The sequence below is a fragment of the Besnoitia besnoiti genome, chromosome IV (assembly GCF_002563875.1).
Source record: "Besnoitia besnoiti strain Bb-Ger1 chromosome IV, whole genome shotgun sequence".
NCBI lineage: Eukaryota > Apicomplexa > Conoidasida > Eucoccidiorida > Sarcocystidae > Besnoitia > Besnoitia besnoiti.
The window spans coordinates 2,726,244-2,746,630 of NC_042359.1; the positions used below are offsets into that span (position 1 = coordinate 2,726,244).

The 20,387-nt window shown below is 56.6% G+C and overlaps 1 protein-coding gene across 1 annotated transcript; it reads right to left on the reverse strand.

Annotated features, from left to right (window-relative positions):
* Positions 1-1,536: 1,536 nt before the first annotated feature.
* Positions 1,537-9,110, reverse strand: BESB_055010 (phospholipase, patatin family protein; the record flags this gene model as incomplete). Its single annotated transcript, XM_029363936.1, has 14 exons — positions 1,537-1,648; positions 1,893-1,943; positions 2,095-2,186; positions 2,494-2,574; positions 3,205-3,285; positions 3,463-3,522; positions 3,848-3,964; positions 4,222-4,357; positions 4,658-4,780; positions 5,311-5,474; positions 5,855-5,940; positions 6,377-6,540; positions 6,892-7,040; positions 7,374-9,110. 14 exons carry the CDS (start codon positions 9,108-9,110, stop codon positions 1,537-1,539), a joined length of 3,153 nt encoding a protein of 1,050 aa, XP_029219859.1.
* Positions 9,111-20,387: the final 11,277 nt, after the last annotated feature.

A 20,387-nucleotide genomic window follows, 5' to 3' on the forward strand; every position in this document is an offset into this window, starting at 1 on the left:
TTGCGGCTAACGCCTAAGCAGTTGAACGCTCTCTAGGCTGCCGGCGACGACCTCCCATGGTGGACTGTCGCTCATGGGACCAACACGAATCCGACATTTAAACCGTGCCTGGGTCCCTCCCCTCGCTGGACGCCCCCCGACGTTGTCTCTCCTGTGTATTTTCGGCCAAGCCATAGGTATGCATACCTGCATCAGTTGACCTTTGGGCATTTACGTTCTCGCTGCGGCCCCTGTTGTGCCCATACGATGCACGCACAAAACTTTTTCTCCTCTGTGTCAGCTTCACTGGATCTAGTCCGCGTCGCTACGCCTACGTCTCTCAGGGCGACCAAGTGGCAAGAAACCTATATATGAAGCTCCGCTTAACCATTCCCACGCGATGTCTCAATTTCTACGCGGCGTGGGTGCCTCAACGAAGGAAACGAGGGTGGGGGTGACGGTATCGCTTTTGAGTGGAGCGGTGGCACGGACCTAACCGCCACGAGGCGGAACAAGTTGGACGAAAAAAGGCAAAAGAAGCGAAACGCATGCAGCCATGAACCGAAACCGTGCTACCAAAGCACGCAGAGAACCGGGAAAACCGGAGGCCAAAACTTGCTGAGCGCCGCAGGCAACCACTGGTATCGGGAGGGAGGAAAAGAGGAAAGGGAGCCTGCCTTTCCCGTCTCTCCAGCAGGCAAGACGCACACGACACACTCACACAAACAGACACACAAATTCCCTAAAACACTTGGAGCCCACACACGAAAAAGCAGGATGGAGTAATTCTGGAGAATGCCAACACGCGGCCGGTATGACAAGAGACAACGAGGGCCTACGTGATCTTTTTTCGTATCCACTCGCAGCAGCAGGGCCTCACCCACTCCTTCTTGGTCAATACGATGTTTTCCCTCTGTTCCTTTTCAAGCTGTCCCCCTTCCCGCCGCCACCCCCCCCCCCATTTTGCTTGGCCAGTCTTTCACACTCGGCATTTTCGTTGTGTCTTGAAAGCTTCGCTGCGTCCGGAGTGCGTAGAAAGTGCCTACCCTCGTCTCTTAGTCCGTGCTGTTTTCGGAGTCACTTTGCTCTCGAGGGTTGCCAGCGCAAGCGAGACTTTTCTCGGACTAAGAAACAACTTGGAAACCGGAGCTGCTCCCCCAGCCTACTCGCACTCTTCTGCGAAAAACGATCTGCCCTCTTAGCGCATCGTGTTCTTCAACCTGAAAGACAGTGCCCGCAGACGTGACGCTTGCCCTTCGCTCAGCAGAGCCTGCCACCGAAAAAGACAGTGCCCGCAGACGTGACGCTTGCCCTTCGCTCAGCAGAGCCTGCCACCGAAAAAGACAGTGCCCGCAGACGTGACGCTTGCCCTTCGCTCAGCAGAGCCTGCCACCGAAAAAGACAGTGCCCGCAGACGTGACGCTTGCCCTTCGCTCAGCAGAGCCTGCCACCGCAGACACAGACACTGTTCAGGCTTTGCATCGGCGCCACCGCGGCAAGCTGCCGGTTGGCGACGCCCTGTCGCTTCGTTGAAAACACTTGCTCGAACCCCATTGCTCAGCACGCCTTCTGCACGCCGCGGCGCGGGGCCGTCGCGGGGAACGAGGCGGAGGAGCTGTCGACTGCCGCGGCGAGGTCCTCGAAGCAGCGGTCGACGCGCATGCGGTTTCTGAAACAAAGAGCGCACGAAGACCGCGGGAACTGGGGTATACAGAAAAAAGAGAGCTGCCGATCCGAACGCAGAAACAAGGCCGCAGAACTCCCGTGCGGTGATGTGCTGTATACCGCACATCGTTGGCGGAACTCCAGAGTGTGCACGTCGCAGCCAGAAAGAAACCAACGCAGATTCGAGATTCTGCGTGCCTTAGGCTCACACAGAGCCACTCCTTTTCCTTGCCCGCATCTGCCCTTACCGTATCAAATGCAACTTGGGGAATACCATCAGGCGGCCCTCTTGCAAGTACCTGCAAGGCAAAGAGAAAAAGAAAACCGCGGTTATGAAATGCCCAGCAGCCCCCCCCCCCCCCCCCCCCCACGTCCGCGATCCCCGGAAGAGCCGCAGCAGCCGTTTTGCGGCTCTCTGACCTGAAGAGCGCGCGGGGGAGGCAGACTCACCAAGAAATGTCAGACGGCGACGTATCGTTCAGGAGGCGCCAGTACCGCGCGGAGATATACCGTGGGTGCAGCGTCACGTCGCCCGTGTAGGACTGAAAGATACACACAAGGCATGGCAGAAATAAAAGATAAAAGAGCCGTTTCGCCAGCACCGCACATCCTTTAAGGATATGCACATGCATACGCATGAAGCCCGTTCTTTCCGCTGGAGTGTCACATGCCGGAGGACGGTCATCCGACGCGAACACAAGAGTCAAATCCTCGCGTCCTCGCCAGGCAGACGACGCACACCGGTATCACAGAGATTCTGTTATACGCCACTAGACAAAGCGGGTTTAAGACAAGTGGAGAGAATTTGTAGATGCGCTCTAGGAGACTGCGAGACCTCTCGCATCTTACCTGCAGCGCCAAGCTTCCAGCATTGATCCCCCGCAGGGTTGGGGACACGTCCAGTAGAGCGATCAGACGAAGCAAGAACCGCTGAATAAAAAAAAACGGTTCGCTTCGTGACTGCAGGCAGGTCCCACGCGCGTCTCCTGGGCTGTCTCTCCTCCCGACGCGGTCAGCACATGAAAGAATGAACAACTGTCGTCCCCCGATGCCTTCACAAGGATTTAGCCCCCCAGTTGAACGAAGAAGTGCGAGAGGGAGTCTGGAGCGACTCTAGTGTTTTTGCACATCTTCTTGAAGGAGTTGTGCATACTATTTACGTAGGCTTAACACGCCGCTGACACGAGTTCGGCGCCAGTGTAAATATGTCCAAGAACTCCGCTCGAAAACAGCCTTAGCTGCTTAGCGAGTGAAGCGAACATACATCTACACCGATCGCGGCAGAACTCAGTAGAACTCTCAGGGTACGCCGGCGCCGAGAGTGGACTGAAGCAAGTTGGCGACGCCTCGTTCTGCGTGTGAACACCCGTCACTCACTATGGCACGAGAAGGCCAGGGGCAAACCACAAGAGAAAGACGCAAGAAATTTGCAGATAATAAACACCTATACGCTTTCCTTGCATCTTTCAAAAGAAAAATCACATTTTTTATAGCAACATCCGCAAAGAGCCACCAGGGCGAGCAGTGGAGGCCTGAGGCCATATTCGACAGGAGACGTACAATATGCTCCTTGAAGAACAGTTCGAGCGCAGACAGAAGAAAGCCCGCCCGCCACCTGCTACTCCGTCCGCGCCAATGCACCTGCAGGAAAAATCCAGGAAAAACGACACATAGAATACGCCTTGCTCGCGAATGTGCATATACACGGACGACCGCGCTCCTGCTGCCCTCTGCGTGCCCCGAAAAACAGTCGAGTGTTGGCTTGCAGAGGAACACGTTTCCTTCGCTTTACTCTATTCGCCGCTTATGCAGCCTTACCGGAATGCCAGCTTCGCCATGCGTGCGGAGCCCCGCGAAAGGGAAGACATGGAGATTGACCTGTAAGCAAAAAAAAACATCCTAGACGTCCATTTGTTTGATTTGCTGTCCTCAGCAGGGCATTCGCTAACTCGGATGCCACGGCATGGCGCTGCCTGCAGATACACGCTGTTGTTGTGCACAAGTAGCCATATGCAAGCAAATGAAATGAAGTAGACCGTCTCTCAAATCCCTGACGCATGTGCAGGCGTCCACATATCCAGGTCACTGCAGGTGACTTGCATATATGCCTTATATTACCAATCCCTCTTGGCGTCTCTGCTCCGAAGTGAAAATACATTTTGTGTAGGCTGCTCTCGAGAGGATCCTCCGCAGAGAAACGAACCTGTGAGACAATTGAGTAGCTGACCGCCCAAGCCTCGCGCATTTGCTCCGTAGGAATGTCTCCGCTCAGCGACCCATCGTGGAAGTAGCTGCATCCAAACACCTTCGAGATGACAGCCTGCACACGCGAAACAAGCGAGAAAAAACCACTTCCACGCGCTCACCCACGTAGCAGAAGTGGCAAAGCAACAGTGCATGGCTGGCGACAAATGGACGAAAACGCAGACATAGACATGCCATGCTGTGGGAAGAGTTCGCCGCGGTCGAGACGCAGACTGCAGTTCTTCACCTCTCCTCACTTACTTTCCCAAACGCTGGACTTGGAGGGGCAGGAGGGGAAGAAGGGGGAATTACGTTGCTGCGCTGGTGTCTTACCTTGCCTTTCGGGCTCTTTTCGCGGAGGGGAAGAGGAAGACTCAAGAAGGGAAAGGCGCATGAGCAGAGAAGCGCGGACCAGATGAGGACGTTCGGTGCGTTCACATAGTTCATGACTTGCACTCCCGACTCTTCTCTGAAGGGACGAGCAGGACACACAGCAGCGGCTCACGAAAGCGACTGGTGTGTCACCTTCCCCGCACGACAAAAGGCGAGCGGATGGCGCCCCCCCACACACAACCGTAGAAGGTCCCTGAGTGGAGAGAACGAGAAGAACTTGGGCGAATCCAGGAGAGAGTAGGCGCAGCGAGGGGAGACGGGGAGGGCACGCCTGCACACGCGGGGTAGGTTTGAGTTCCATGATAGATGTGTACAGTTGAAACGTTGCCGGCGTGCTGGCTGTTGGAAGCGCGGGCGAATGCTGCGATTTACGCACCTGTCGGCGCGGGTCATGGAGATATTCAGGACGCGGCCTGTGCGTTGGTACGCCTCAAGAAAGGTCAAGTCGCCAAAAAGTTTCTTCGCGGAGGCCTTCCACACGTCGATGTCGCACATGTATCTGAATCGCAGAGACACAGAGAATGTCGTGCGGCGCGGAAGAAGTGGCACGTCGTCCGCACAGAAAAACGCAGCTGGCGCACACGGAGCCGAGCGGCACACGTCCACGAGGACGGTTGTTAGACTGCATCAAAAACTTTGCCAATGAAGCGAAGGCGAGTGCTGCCACGGAAAGCGCGGGAAGTCATCAAGGCGAAGGACAGCAACGACGGCACAAACGAACGGCGTTCCCCGTGCAAACAAACCAGCAGATCGTATCGCGAACGGCGAAGTGAAACTCGACGGGCGGTTGCGTCAAAAGAGGACGAGCGGCGGCAAGTGGGGTGGACCCCACGCAGAGAGAAACGCGCAAAACGCAGTAGAGACGGCGTCTCATCCATCCAACCATATACACATATATATATGAAGACTTATGGCCCGTTTACGGCGTGGTTTCGGTCAGCGCAGCAAGGGCGGCCGAGGCCGAAAAAGAGGCAGGCGCGTGCTCCATCGCAGGTCAGACGCGAGACCGCAGTGATCTGCGCGGCGTACCCCTTTGTCAAAACATTCCAGAGACGCAGAAGCCACGAGTTCGGCGAGAGAGCCTTCCAGTGCTCGACGAGATACTCCACGGTGCCCTGCTGAAGAAGTTCGTCGTCTGTCCGCGTGCAGAGCCACGCCGCGACGACCGCGCCTGCGCTACAGCCGCCAACAACCTGAGATAAAAGGCGAAGGCGTGCGCATGCAGCGAGCCTCGTGGAGGACCCGTGGCATACGCCTGGCGGCCCCCAAAGACTCGCAGGCAAGACTCGCAGGCAAGAGGCCAAAGCGACAGAGCGAAGGCGATCGAGCCGCCATGACTCGCGGAAGAGGCAAACCGCGCCGCCCTGCTCTCCCGCCATCCACGGTCCCCGTGGCTCAAACGGCCTCGCCCAGTGCTTCCTCGGCCTCCCTCGCCTGCTGACTGTTTGCCTAGAGATGGCGCCCTTTCGCGGCATATCATCTCTCCTTTCAGCGCGGCGCTGCCCCACGTAATCCCCCCCCCCCCCCCCCCCCCCCCCCCCCCCCCCCCCCCCCCCCCGCGTACAGCGCTTACTCTCGGTAGCAGGCAGCGGCCTTCCGCCCGCGCCTTGAGGAGAACCTCCAAGACGCCAAAGTGGTGCAGCCCGAGAGAGGCGCCGCCTGCACAGACAGACGGCGGCGCGGTGCGGGTTTAGGTCTCCAGCGGAGCAACAGGCCCCAGCCACGCACGAAGAACGGCTTTCCACGGGCAAGGGGACGAATGACACGGTAAAACAGAAAAATACGGCAGACGAACGACCGATTCGCACGGAAAGCGACAAGGCGGAAACCAGGCGAGGCGGGCGTGCATGCACAAGTGAGGAGTCCCGGCGTGAAACGGGGAACGCACACAACCGCGAAAAGCTAGATTGATTGAGAGCCAGTCATCACCTGAGACGGGGAAGGGAAGAAGCAGAAGAAAACTGAACGATCACGGGCCGCGCGCACGAGGTGGATGCTGGGAATGCGGCGAAAGAAGCCACGAGGCACTACTCTTCAGGCTCGAGCGTGAACAGCGTCTTAGCCGCGGAAGGAGGTGTGTGGTCCTTATCCTTACCGCTGAGGATGAGACCCGTAACGCCCCACGAGGTCTGCAGCTGGTGGAAGATACGGCGGACTTCTTCCGGGCGGCGATGCGAGTGGCGCTTCAACTCTTTCAGGCAGAGACAAACTTCGTCAATAAACTCCTCGGCCTGCACTTTCGTGCCCAGGTATGTTCGGCTGAACGACGCACGCGAGCAGAGACGAGACGCGGCAGACAGCATCCATGCAGAGCAGCGCAGGCAGCGCGCGCACCGGCAGGACTGAGACGCAGTTTCCGTGAGGCGCCCTAAACCCCAAGCACCTGCTCCTAGCGAGCCGCGAATATCGGGGGTCCTGCACCTTGCTCGACGCACACGCGCACACACGTCTAACGAGATGCACAACAATGTCGAGGCAGGAATATCCGCCCACCCACGCAGGAGTATTCGCCGCCAGCGACCGCGAGGCACAGACGCCTGCTGGTCGCCCACCCGTGCCTCAGGCCCCTCTACGAACCCCGTGCGCGCATGTTCGGTGAGGAAAGCGCACCTATACAGCCGCTCCTTGAACACGCCGAACATTTGGTCGCGCAGACTTCCTCGCAGAGCTTCCTGCAGCGCCGCAAGCTTGCCTGACTGCCGGGCCTTCCGCAGAATCTGGAGCCTCTTTGCCACGGTTTCGTAGTCGTACATCGAGGTCTAACAGAAAGAAAGCCACGGGGACAGACAGAGCGCCACGCGCTGTGAGCGCCACACCCGCATGGCGCATCCAGTGCCGGGACACCAAAAGGACACGGAGAACTCCGCCGCACGCCTCGCTCAAACGCCACTTCCCACACACAGCCGAACGCTCTTCAGACAGCACGATACGTGCCTTTCTACCGTCGCCGTGCATATACACATACATATACACACATACGTCGTGTGCATGTATGTAGTCATTAGTAGAGTCTCCCCGGAGTCTGCGAAGAACTGTGTGTGCGAGGGGGGCATGTGGCCAAAGGAAAAAAACACACAGGAGGGGACGCTCACCTCGAGTTCGTGTTTCCACTTTTCTCTTCCTGTGATTTTATCCATGGTGATCGCGAGACGTGCATACTCTTGATACGTTTTTGACTTGAACAGCTTCGTGCGATGCGACATCAAACTCTCCCCGCTTTGGTCCTCTGCTGCCTCGGGCGCGAGGCTCCACTGTCGCTGAAAGCCAGGCGTGTCTCCGTCGTCATCGGAGAGTCTCCGCCGGCGATCCGAGCCCAACGCCTCCGCCACCCCCGCTCCCTTCTCCTGCGCCCGGCCGCGGCTGCACACGTCGCCTGCAGCCGGTGTGTTGTGACCGCCCTCCTGGCTGCCGCTGCCAGTGTGGGTGGAGCCTCCCCACTCGCCCTCTCCCCTCGCACTCTTTCCGCTGACCCCGCTGTCTTCCTCAGCGTGGGCGACGCCGGCGCTGTGGGGGGTTCCGCTCGAGGCGAACTCAGGGCCGTTGCTGGAGGACGCACGATCTGCGCCGCGCCACAGTTTCCGTGAGCGGCGGCGACATCGCTGACAGGCCTCCCACCCAGCCTGGAAAGGAAGCGTGAAGGGCGCGGACGCGAGGCGGAAAAACTGAGCAGCAGTACTCCGAGGACGCATTTCCGCCAGTTCGTCCTCGCCTCTCGGAGACCCGCGCGCGATCCCGCTGGATGCCGGGGCTCCGAAGAGGGCTCTGGCACCGCCGCCGGGGGCAACGCGGAGCGCTGCAGCGGCAGACGCCTCTGAGGCTCCAACGCCCAGGCCAGTGAACTCGAGCGCGGCGCTCTCGGCGACGACTGCGGCCCGTTGAGCGGCCTCGGCTGCCGCCTTGTTGACTTCCTTGCCGGCGGGCGTTCCTGCCGCGAAGAGGCGTCGCAGGAAGACCGAGCGGAACCAGTACGCCAGTGACGCGAGATAGAAAAATACCGCTTCTGTGAGCACAATCAGGAGACGGACACAGATGTAGAAGAAGACTTCGACGACCAAGATCGAGACGATAAAGAAGAATATGGGGAGCGCGAGAACGCTGTGTGTGTCGATACGAAAGACGCGGCCAGCAGCCCAGCGGAGGCGGTCGCCCGCAGGCATGCGCCTCCAAAACACGACAGTCTCGTCGCCCTCATCCTCCTCGGCCGACTCATGCTCGTCATCGTCCTTCGCCGTCTCGCCTTCCACGCCCCACTCGTGGCAGTCGTCCAGCGAGTCGTCGCTTCCGATGATCGGCATGTCGCCGCCAGGCGGCAGAGGAATCATGACTTCGGAGATTCTCGTCCCTCCGGTGGTCCGCGCCGGGGGAGGCGCGACGAAAACCGGCCGCGTGAGGTCTCCAGAGACGGCGCCTGCAGGGCTTGGGGAAGAGGGAGCAGGCAACAGGACATTGGGGGAGAACCCCGTGTGGACTGCAGTATCAGCCTCGTCCTCCTTCAAAAGCACTTTTTCCAACCGCCAGCCCTTGTCCAGGGCAAGTGATGACGAGGGCGAAACGGACGGAGACTGCGAAGGCGAGCGCGGATCTTCCTGCGGGCCTGACGAGGACGGCTGGTTCCGCCGCCGGACTTTCTCTGCCGAGGAAGATCGCGTCTCCGCCGCCATCAGGCGCCACTCTGCTCCGCCTGCCGGCGGCGGTTTGCCGTCGTAGACGTCCCTCATGATTACGCCACTTTCTCCTGGCCTGAAGCAGAGAGCATGCTTCTTCCTCCCATAGTGTGCGTCTTCCTCTTCGCTCTCCCCCCGCAGTCTGCTGTATACCCCCCTGCTCATCAGTCAAATCTGTGATCTGTGTAGTGCTGCCGCGCCCGGCAGAGAACTCTAACAGTGCTAGGATTCGCTTTGAGTGCCTTAGCGAAGCTGCGCCCACAAATCACGCTGCAGAGGAATCGGGACGACGAACGCGCGACGGGACGAAGCAGCAACGAACCAGGAAGAGAAAAAGATGAGTAATCCAGCTGGAACTCCCTTCGAAAGAAAACCAGTGTATGTCCGAAGCAAACAAGATGTTTGTAGATGTTCCAGTACAGTGCTTATTGCCAAATTACGAGTTGAGACTGGCAGCCCGTCGCCGCTCCGTGCTAAGACGAAAGATCACGGCACGACCGCAAGCTTACAAAGCCGCGTCACGCCAACTCAGACCTTTGTCTCTTCGGTCTTGCACCTTCGAAGCTGCAGAGTCTTCAAAAAGCCCCTGTGTGGCTGGAAAACTGGTGGTCACCAGAAAGCCAAGGTTTCTAACAAAGCGCACAGCGAGGCAGGTCGACAGCGGCAAACACACAAGTCACACAATGGTAAATCCGCGAGACATTAGCGGGAAAATGTTGTTCGTTTCAAAGCTCGAAAAGAACGCAGTAGGTGGCAGAAAAGGGGAAAAGATGAGAGCGACGGGTTCAACAAACTATTTGTTGTTCCGCCGCGCGCAGCAGACGTAAATACGGCCGTGAGTGGTCACAAAGTGAAGTTCAAGGGGCTAGAAGAGTCGATAACGAGGTCTTTGAATCGTAGAAGGCGTACAAGCCCAGTCTGAAAGAGAACCTAAAAATCGTATTTACCATAAAATCTGCGTACGAAACAAAAGTCGAGAAAGGGGGCGCAACGTAGCTCCCAAGCCAATTAATCTCGCGTTGACTGACGATCTTGCTGTGCGGAAGTTCCTTTCACACAAATATGCACACGCGCGGTTGTAAAAGCCCTCGGCCTGTCAGCATGTCCTGTTTGGAAAGGAAACTCGCAAAAGAAGCAGAAAAACTGCGTGTTCATACAGAGAGCTCAGAATGTACGCGACATAGCCGTTGTCTTGAAGCCCGAAACGAGCAGCGAACTGCGACTACGAGCGAGAAAGCGCGACTCACATGCGCGTAAACGAATCCGCTGGCTCATCACACTGGGGGCACACCATGATTACTGCTCACATCAAAAATGCATAATATCTGAATGCCATCGGAGTGAACGATAAGGGGAAGAACGGCGGTAACGAGGGTACAGCAACTAGGGAAAACTGCGCATGAGAGTCGGTACGAGCCGCGCTTACCGTAGAACTGGGAGGGTCCCTTGCACTCCGCAAAGGATGTTGCCCGAAGATCTCCGGTCGAAAAAGGAATGGTTGGGAAAGATTTCGTCCCTCGATTCAACTAAAAGTGGTAAGTTTCATGATGATCTCCGAAAAAGGAGGAGCACGCTGCGTGAGATAAACAGTGTGGATGTCCAGTTTTCAGCCGAAACGGCTGGGTCTGCCGTGTATCATTCTCTGTATTTCCTCGAATCGGTTTGCGGTCACTTAGCCGCCCACGAGATATGTATCATGGAAGCTGGAGATGGGCACCAGGAGACACTCGTCACTAAGGACTAACTCCACAGAGTTCTCATCAAATCGGCGCAAGGCGGCAATTTCAGCGCTGTCGCGGGTCCCCACGGCATCCGGTCCTCCTGCGTGGACTGATATATTGCCCGCCCCCCTTGTGCGAGTGCCTGTCCTGGAAGCGTCTGTACAGTCTCCGAGGTTGATGCTGGAATTCGATATTCATTAACTCAGTCATGTTGCTTGAAAGATATCAACTATCCTCTGTATAGTAGGAGCTCAGAACACGTGGTGCAACCCTTCTGAAGTAGCGCGTGACATGTGCCGGAATGCGGTGCGTCGGGCGCGTCATTTCGGCCAGAAGCGAAGTCACCCACTTTCCACTCAGAGCCGCTTGAGGCAAGATAACGTCCAAAACGTGCGCGTGGCCTCGCAGCTGCCAGCGAACAGCACCTCGAGTTTATGTTGTCAGTGTCCACAATGCGACCCTTTTCGAAGACTGGGCCAGAGATTTTCAACGAAATAAGCGCGACGATGCCTAAGGGATATGTGGCACTATACCATCATCCAAAAGAGCAATATGCACCCGACTTCTGCACTATTACTAGATCAACGAAGCATTTCGCTAAACTAGCATCGTACGCAGAGCTAGGGTTCGAGATTACACCCAATGCACGCGTTCTTTTCATACTTAATTTATCTGCATGTGGCGCACGAGAAAGCAGAGCGACCTGGTTTCCCATGAGCTCGTGTATGCTGTTCCTCAAACTTCGTACTCATTCTCTCATACCCCTCCGCACGTAGATGACCAGGCCTCGTGGCGACAACGTTGTCTGTTGTATTCAAGCGCGAGGCACTGCCATGTGGCTCTGCCGGATCGACTTCCAAGGATTAACCACCCTACTTAAAACGTGAAGCACGTCGGTCCTTAACGGTGCTTACGACAGAAATGGTGCATAAGGCAGTCGCGGCAATCTTAATGCTACTTTGTTAGTTGTTTCGTCCAGGGACGGTTTCAGCCCCATTAAATTTGCTGTCTACTGCGTCATTACTCAGTGTTTAGTCCGTTCACGACGCTCTCTCAGTACCATGCGGACCGCTCTCTTGCGTTACGTGCTGCTGAAATGCATGCATTTCACAGAGCGTTGTGACTAAACAGCATGGGAAAGCAACTGCAGCGGTACGGCGCTGTGCGTTAACCACACACGTTGGTGCTACGACATGGAAAAGTGGGCATTCGCACGTTTGTGATAAGGCCCCACCGTTCCAGCCCTCTTGCGTCGTCAAGCACAAACAGGTCGGGGCATTCTTATGTCGAGACAGAGATCTTGTTCTGCGCGCATGGCCAGACGCCATTTTAGAATTCTTTTTAGGCGTGACTTCGGCACGGCATGCGGAGACTTTTTCTCTCAATTTATCATGCGCATGCTTGGCGTCATTCTGTTGCCATAGAAAAGAACGGCACCCGGAACTATCATGGGAGCAGCAAGCAGTCTGCAGATGCGCGCGCGGAATTAACAAAACATCAGCATTCAACTACGCACACGTGCTGTGCACCCCGCTACGATAGTATACGGAAATTGTGCAACTGTATCTCGCAGCTAGAATGCTTGGTCCTTGACGCATCGCATGCATTAAATATAGTGTAAAGTGCAATATTGGAGGAATGCAGCACTGCCCCATCGACCGAACTCTCTCTACCCGAAAGCCCCCGGCAGTGTGGCTCGCTTGTATCATACTGTTTCCGGCAAACTGTTGTCGCGCAATTGCCGGATTTGAGTGCCAGTAGTTTGATCCGCCAGACCAGCCCACTGCCTTTCTCCTTGTTGCTCCTTGGGTTCTTCCTCGATGATCAAGTAACTCCTTCTTCCAGTGCGCCCGAGAATTGTCATTTCGTCGAGTCTGGAGCGCATCGCTGTATTCGGCCTCGAGATCTGCGAGGGTTTCAACCGTCCCACACATCTGATACTGCCCCTCGCCTAAGCAGACTCAAGAAAATACTGAAGAATGTTTGACTTCAGTAGATACCGCAACGAGGTAGCCAGGGCTCAACAGGCTGATGATCAACGTAGACTCGTTGATGATACAAAGAAGAGGGCAGTGTACCAAGCAGAGTCTTATGACGAATTTGTAAGCCTTGTTGCCACATGCCATCTCCAGCCCGTAAAGAAGATCAGCTGTTTGTCGAGTCCTCTTCCGCCTCGGTTGAACAAAGGATTTGCCTCGAATGTAACTAACGAATTGTATCTAGCAGGGACATCCAGCACGCAACAGCAGGAACGCCTTGCAGATCATGGAAACCCAACGTTGATGCAACTCGGCAGCCAGCACACAGTAGAAACGAATTTCCGCTCGCCGCGGGCGCAGGTGGCATTCCGCAAGCACTGGAATAGCCTGCACAGTGACGAACAACGAACGCGGTGAGGGACACTAGGGGAAATGACATTCGTTGCAAATCCCCTGGCTCGGCCGAGCAGCCGCCATGTGGGAGTCGCCGTCTAAACGCTCAGAAGTCTAAAAATGTGATGTTTGCCATTTTCAGCGAGGGACACAGATAATGACACATACAAATTTCCGGACGCTGCGACGGAGCGGTGCGCCGGTGTGTTTGTGTATCTCTCCCTTCACCCCGTTCCTCCCTTGGGGGCATGACTGTTCTGCCGGTGCCGATGAATGAGGCCCGCCGGGTTTTGTTTGTGAGAGGGCTGAGGCATGTTTGTACAATCATGTGTATATGGGCGAACCTCCAAAGCAACTGTCGCACATGAATTCATTGCGTCCACAGCTTTGTTAGGCATGTTTTTGGCACTGCATCGGATGCCGTAGCTCTCGTTACGGGACTGGCCACCGAAGCACGATGACATTAGTTCTTGGGAGTCAGACAGGCTCGCGGTGCTACCAGCGGGCAGCTGCCGAAAGAGTAGAGTTCACTGCATTCGGTGTGTACAATGTCGTGCTGCAGGTGGCTGGAAACTCTCCCTCAAGGCACCCTCGAGTTTGTTTTCAGAGTGGAGATAGATGCTGACTTTCTCCTTGAGATTGTACGAGCGATTTGGCGAGCTGCATGGAAACGCGGTGGGGGTGCGAGCTGCCTCGCAGACCCTCTCTTCCCTGTGCTTGACACAGACGAGTCCGGGGAAGTCAAAGCTCGAGGGGGCACAACTGGTCTCTGTGCCAACGGTACGCCTGTTGACGCCCGCGAGGATAACACTCCCGGGCGTCGTGACACTTCTCCTGACTCGCCTCGCAGAGTTTCGAGGAGTGCAGTGTCAGGAAAAGCGCACACTCCCGAGGGTCTTCTAGAGGATTTTTCGCAGGGAAGGCAGCAAAGAGAAGGACAGAAGCAGAGTGGCACTACCGCTTTCGACGAGCGATCAGGTCTTGAACTGCTGCTGGCCTTCGCGCGTCTTCCGGCCGTCCATAAAGCGGCACGTTTTTTCGAAAAGGAAGAGAAGAAGGAGCTTATGACCATAATGGAATGTTTTCTGAACGCGCCGGGCGCTGACATGGGACTAGACGGGGCAGACAGGTTGCCGGCAGATACGGAGACGATTCGGCACGCCTTCTGTCTCACGCACAAGCCGTCCTTGTGAGGTGGTCATCATTGTACGCCCGCCTAGCTTGTGCATTAGAAAGAATGGTCGTCTAGTGAGGTCTACAGGATAAGCTGCTACATCTATAAGACCGTGCCGCTGGCTACCGCGAACATCTAGCGTGTCTTAGTACCTCAACTGCCGCCACAAAGGCTCGTCTGCAGAGAGGCAGTGCGTCGCCGGTGAGCGCGCAAAATGGGACCAGCGTGCTCCTCCGCACCCAGTATTTGGCTTCTCCTTTCTTTATCACCGATGCAAGCCTTATGCTGACGTTCCACTGCTGGAGAATGAGGGGATTTAACCGAAACGCATCCTCGGGACTAGGACCACAGTCGAGCTCGTATCAAACACTTACCGCAACGCTAAACGCGGAGGGGGTGAGATGGCTCAGCAAGAACGTGCCAAAGCTCGAGAAACTGCAAGACTGAGCGGGCCTGATGATCCGAGAAACGCAATACATTTTGGAAAGAACTGCCACAATGTAGGCAACTCTCCTCTCAGAAGGAAAACAGCCTGCCTATCACGGCCTTTCACACCAACTCTTCGTGAAAGAGCCGGATGCGTCAGCAGATTCGCCCTCACGGGGCACCGATGACGGTGGTAAACTATTACGATTCTGCACCTGGAGAGACGCAGGGGAGTTCAATCACGCACGAGATCGCCGCGCTTCCGGATGACCGGACTGCAAACCGTAGCACAGTAAACCATGAGAAAACGTGACTGAGATAAATAAAGTCCTTCACCAGAAAGGATCGTCCCGGGGGTCGCACTACGACAAGCCATCGAAAACAAAAAAACAGCCATGCACCACTTTGTGGAGGGCAGCAAGCACTGGCAATCGCTTTCAGGCTGGAAACCTTTTCAATATCGTGGGACCCTGGAACACTCCCCTCGAAGTCCTTGGTTGACGTGGAGGTAGCGCCAGGCTCACGTCCACCGGCGAGCTCACTGCTGTTTGGACTGCTCTGAACTTGCTAGGCAGTGCGCGTGGTCCCCTTGCCGGGATCCAGTGAAGCTTCAGGCTGGTTGGGCGATGTGCGATGTGTGGCCCCTTCGCAGTTTCCCACATTCATCAGGCGACGGAGCTCCGCCTCCTTTCGCTTGAGCTCTGCCTGCAAAGCGAACTCTTCTTCAACGTGCACGTGTGCACACTTCTTGTATGATAACTTTGCTTCACTTACGAGTTGACGCTCGGCTGCAGCAGGGGGTTGCCTGACATTATGAAGACGTTTTCGATTTTCGATGTGGCGTTTTATTTAGGTTTCCAGGCTGACATCCCACTTGCTCCTTAAGTTCTCTATGGCACTCCGGTTCACTTCCTTTCGCAGCTGCCGGACATCAAAAGATGCGCCTGTTGGATCGGCCCTGTATACCGTGTTCTCCCCTTGTCGGATTGCCTCTGTTGCCTGTTCCCTCATTTCAGAGACAAGCGCCCCATCGAGCGATGCCGATTTGCCACGCCCTCCTGCTCGTCGACGCTCCAGTCCCCTCGATGGTGGTGGAGGCGAGACTGGTACAATGCTAAGTGGGATGCTGCAAGACCGAATTGCGTAAGCACTCTCAGTGTCTCCATGCACTAGAGCGCGTGACCCGGCTGCTGCGGCGAGAACGCCTATCTTTCCGATTAAGTGCCTGAGCTCACCCTCCTTTCGCTGCAACTCCGCCTCCACGGCGGCAGCTTGAGTTTGCCGGACTTTTGCACGCCTGTTGTATTTTACGACCGCACTATTTATAAGCGCTCGTTCTTCAGTTGCATCAAGCTTCTCAACGTTATGCAATCGTTTCCTGGCTGCGATGTGTCGCTTCACGTACGTCTGCAAACTGGCACCCCACACGTGTCTAAGCCTCTTTATCTCGTTTTTCAGGTGTTGAACGACCGTTCGTGTACGATGAATTGCGGCACGCAAGTTGGCTAGCCCAGCGTAAACTGGTGCGTCTGTGGCATGCTTGTCATGGCCGCCTCGGCAGCACCTAAGGCTCGCTACATGAGCACGCTGACAGTGTGGTCGCCTGCTGACCAGCCCCTGCTCCTGTCTGTCGCGGCCTTCCTGGAATGCTTGTCGTTTGGCACTGGAGTGCTCCACCGCGGAGCGACACACTGTGCGGCGTGCCCGCCAGCGAACTGTGCTTCATCGGATGTTGCAAATCTGCCTCTGTGGGGGATTCACGCGACGCTGTCGTGGCTTCACGGCGCCTGAGCTCTGCCTCTTTCTGTTTTAACTCCACCTCAAGGACGGATGCCTCATGCCTACGCAAATGAGCTACCTTTTTATAAGTATCTATTGAATCATTGACGAGCAGTCGTTCCTCGTCCACACTGAGCTCCTCCACGTGACGCAGTCGCTTCCGATCCACGATTCGGCGGCGCAAGTAGCATTCCTGGCTGACGCCCCACCTGTTCTCTAAATTCTCGATTGCACTCCTCAGTTGGTCAGCCGAGTTTCGCAGACAGTAGACATCAAACATTCTCGCTTCTGGACTCGCCATACCAGATTCGCTCGCAGTCGTTTCCGAGTTCTCGCAGGCGCCCCCTGTCGCCTCGCCGCGTGAGGCCCAACCGGCGTCTCCCGCACTTGGGCTTGTACCCCCCGCTGTTCCGGTGCTCGGAGGTGGACGCGCTGCGCGGCTGGAGGTGGATGGTTGGAACCGTGGATTTGATGCGGTAGTAGCACTCGGGTCACAGAACTCAGAATGACAAGCAGTAGATGCCAGCCCATGGCCAGCCGCGCTAACGGACGATGGAGTTGCCAGTTTGGGCCGTGATGACTCGCTCTGTGCAAAGCGATGCTCTGGCAGAGCCGCGTAACCTGCGCCAAATCGTACCGCAAAATACTGCACACGCAACAGAGCTTGTACTCTCCAATCTGAACTGTAGCTGCCCCCCTAAATCGTCGTCCTCTCACCGGTCAATAATTCCATACCAACTCCCAATAAAGCCCACCTACACTACCCACAACCACGGGCTACTCACTCACCAGAAAGAACACTACAAACGAGCTCAGTACATAACCCCCCGCAGTGCGGAACTGAAGCTCACATCGGAATGGCGCTTACCTACATGGGCCTTCAACACCACGGGGCCGGGCACCTACACGACCTTCGGCACGTTCCCAGGAACTTTGGGACTCGTTGGCACTCCACCCAAAGCACCCGCAGCCAAGCTGCCCAGATATGGCAGTCTGTTCCATTGGGGACGGCCAGCTGGTGAATGCACAGCGAATTCCAGTCTCCTCAACGCAGGGTGGGTTTCGATGCGACCATAGAGCCACACACGCTACCACGACGCGCAAACAAGGGATGGCCACCTAGCCCGCGTAGATTGGCTTGCACGTGCACGGAATTCCGTATCCAGGGACAGCAAGTAGCCATCTGGAATCACAGGCATCAAGCCGACTTCACGAAAGGTGCGCAAGTCCCACGGAGTTCGGGAGACTTGCAGCCGTTACGGCACGGCTCATGCGATGGCGCCGCACACAAGTTCGGGCGCGCGGTACAGCTGAGCTCGCAACGCGTTTGACACAGGGAAGCAAGCCGCTTAGGGCCTTTCGCACCTACGAAGCCCGGCTTTAGTGGGAGGCGGCCTTCTTGGCGACCGAGGGTAACGCTATACAGCGAAGCGCTGCTACGTGACGGGAATTATCCGGACCTATGATGCTCTGTGAAACGGTCACACGGGCCCCGCTTCCATTCCGTCGATCCTGGACTACGTCATAAAGACATACATTCGTCCTTGATCGGCTGGTTACTACTGTTAAACTCTAGTCTTTATGGCAGCATTTCGTTTGGAACTAATTGCGAATCTGAGGTGGTTCAAGCACTTGTAAGAGCATGTCTGCGTGCAACTGGCAGGACAGCACAATATCGGGACCGTCTCATCGCGCGGAATGACGCCACCTGAGACGAGATTCAAGGGCTCACTTCAATTCACTAAGTTCCCTGATAGCCGCTAGCGTCGCACACATCGGTACTGCTTGAGGGTATCTAGCAAGGTGCGATGCACGGGAAACGCTATCCAGCCGAAGATGGCCATTGTTCGAGCCACATACATACTCTCGGCCTGCGATGGCAATTCCGTTCTGCGACGGGTTGGCGCAGGCGCGCTTGCAACGATATAGACAAGACAACTTCCGAAGACTGTCTGTGCACGTACCGGCAGCGCACATACCGAGCGTAGAACCGAATATTAGCAACCCTCAAGAACAGTCCCCAGACTCTTTTTTCAAAGAAACCCTCAGGGGTGTGTACGCGCCATAGACCTGCTCGGAAATACGGGTCGCTCGAAGTTTCCAGTCAACAACGGCCACGATGGAGGCTTGCGCAGACCACGGCGAATTGCGCTGTCAACGCTGGTGGCTGGAAGGGGAGGGCGGGGGCGATGCGGGGCGGTAGAGAGGAAGCGGTACGAGAGAACCTGCATCCTATCATCGGTTGGCTGTTACCTCCGCAGCGTTCTACCTGGTTCTATGAAACCGTGCGAATGGCTCATATTTTGCACCTCGACCGCAAATGGGCCGCCGCGCTGTCCGGCGTCCGCACGTGGAACTATGATCATGGGTTGTCACCAGCACCGAGGTCAGCGCCAGCTGCGCCCGAAATATAAGGAGCGAAGGCAATCGCAGCTGGTGTGAGAACGCTCTCATGAAGGCGGACGTGGTTCGGCAACATGTGCGTAAACGGGAAATGTCTGTAAGCGCTCATTCGTACGAGGGTGGGGAAAGGGCAGCACTGGAAAGGCACAGTTAGACGACCTCATTCCTAGCCAAGCGTCAGCGTCCCACAGTGGTGGACCTGACCGTTGGCTGGACCTTATCTCCTACGACCTGACTGCTTTTTGCGTCGCAGAAGAGCAGGTGATATCGCTGCGGACCTGAAGGAACACCAGTGCGTCTCCTTCCCAGCGTCATTCGCTCTGAGGTTCTCTATGGCTGCTAACCGATTGGGCGACACACGAAGGCCAGCGATGGTTAGGCCCTCTCTCACAAGAATGGTGGATGAGGTCCTCTGCACTCTAAACTTGTATAGAGTTCTGTGTTAAGCGTCCAGCCACGTCACGCGGGAGCCGCATATCGACTGCTTCGAAGTTCCTTTCGTGAGGAAAGAGTCCCGTGGTGCCGATTCTCTCTCTCTCTGACGTAAGACAATCAGGCACGCCCTCCGCGGAATCACTAACTGAGGCGCTACAGAATGTTCAGTTCTCACTCGAAGAAAATGCTTTTCCTTCCGTTGAAAAGAACCTTGGGGGCTAGCGGAAATCGCGCCGGACGTCAAGAGCGCGGGTGCGCGGGCGGCCTTCTACAACCCCCGTCTTGACATCCGCTAGCGATTCCTCTAAACGATCCGTTCTGATCATGCCCCCTGCCGTCCAGCCAGCCGTGCGTTGCCTCCGCAGGCAGCCGTGAGCGCAGCCGTATTTGCCGGCGGAGTGCCCGTTCACCCAGTTCGCCTTCGGCGACCGGGCCCCTGCTACGGCTCCGTAGTTCTATACGCTGCATCTGGAATCCGCCGCCGCTCTAGAAAAACGAGCTACGCTCGAATAGTGTACCTGTGTGGGGCACGTGGAACAGGGTATTCTATCTCGAAAAGCACAAAACGCACGAGGAACAGAGCTGCGCCGTGCCTGAGCTCCTATCATCCCTCGGCCTCGCGGGGAAGCGAAGCAGAAAGACCAAGTACCAGCATGGATGCTCGCGCTTCCTTCAGAAAGCGTCTGGCTGCTCCGCGAGCACTCGTCGTCCACTCGCCCCCGGGCTGCTTCATTCCTTGGACGGACGCCCCGTCAAGACCTCAAGTGCCTTCCCGAGGCTCTGCTTCGACTTTTGCACGCCTGTACGCGCAGTTGACACAGTAGAAACATCGTGGAGCTCCCAAGCAGGTCGCCACGTGCGCGGGCGCACAGATACAACCTCGCATCATTAGCACACGAGCAGCGGGTTCCGCTGTCGAGCAGTCGCCCCGCACATGCATCAAGGGGCACCCCGTCGGGCGGCAGGGGATCCGGGCGAAACCTCTGTGCTTAGTTCTGTGAGTGAGCCGACCGCATCCGCTTCACAGGCTCCCACGTGCCGCAGCGAAAACTGCCTGCCTTTTCGCGTCGGCGCCACTCCTCCTGTAGCTCTCTTTTGCGCGTGCGGACCCTCCGTCGGCGCAGGCGCCGGC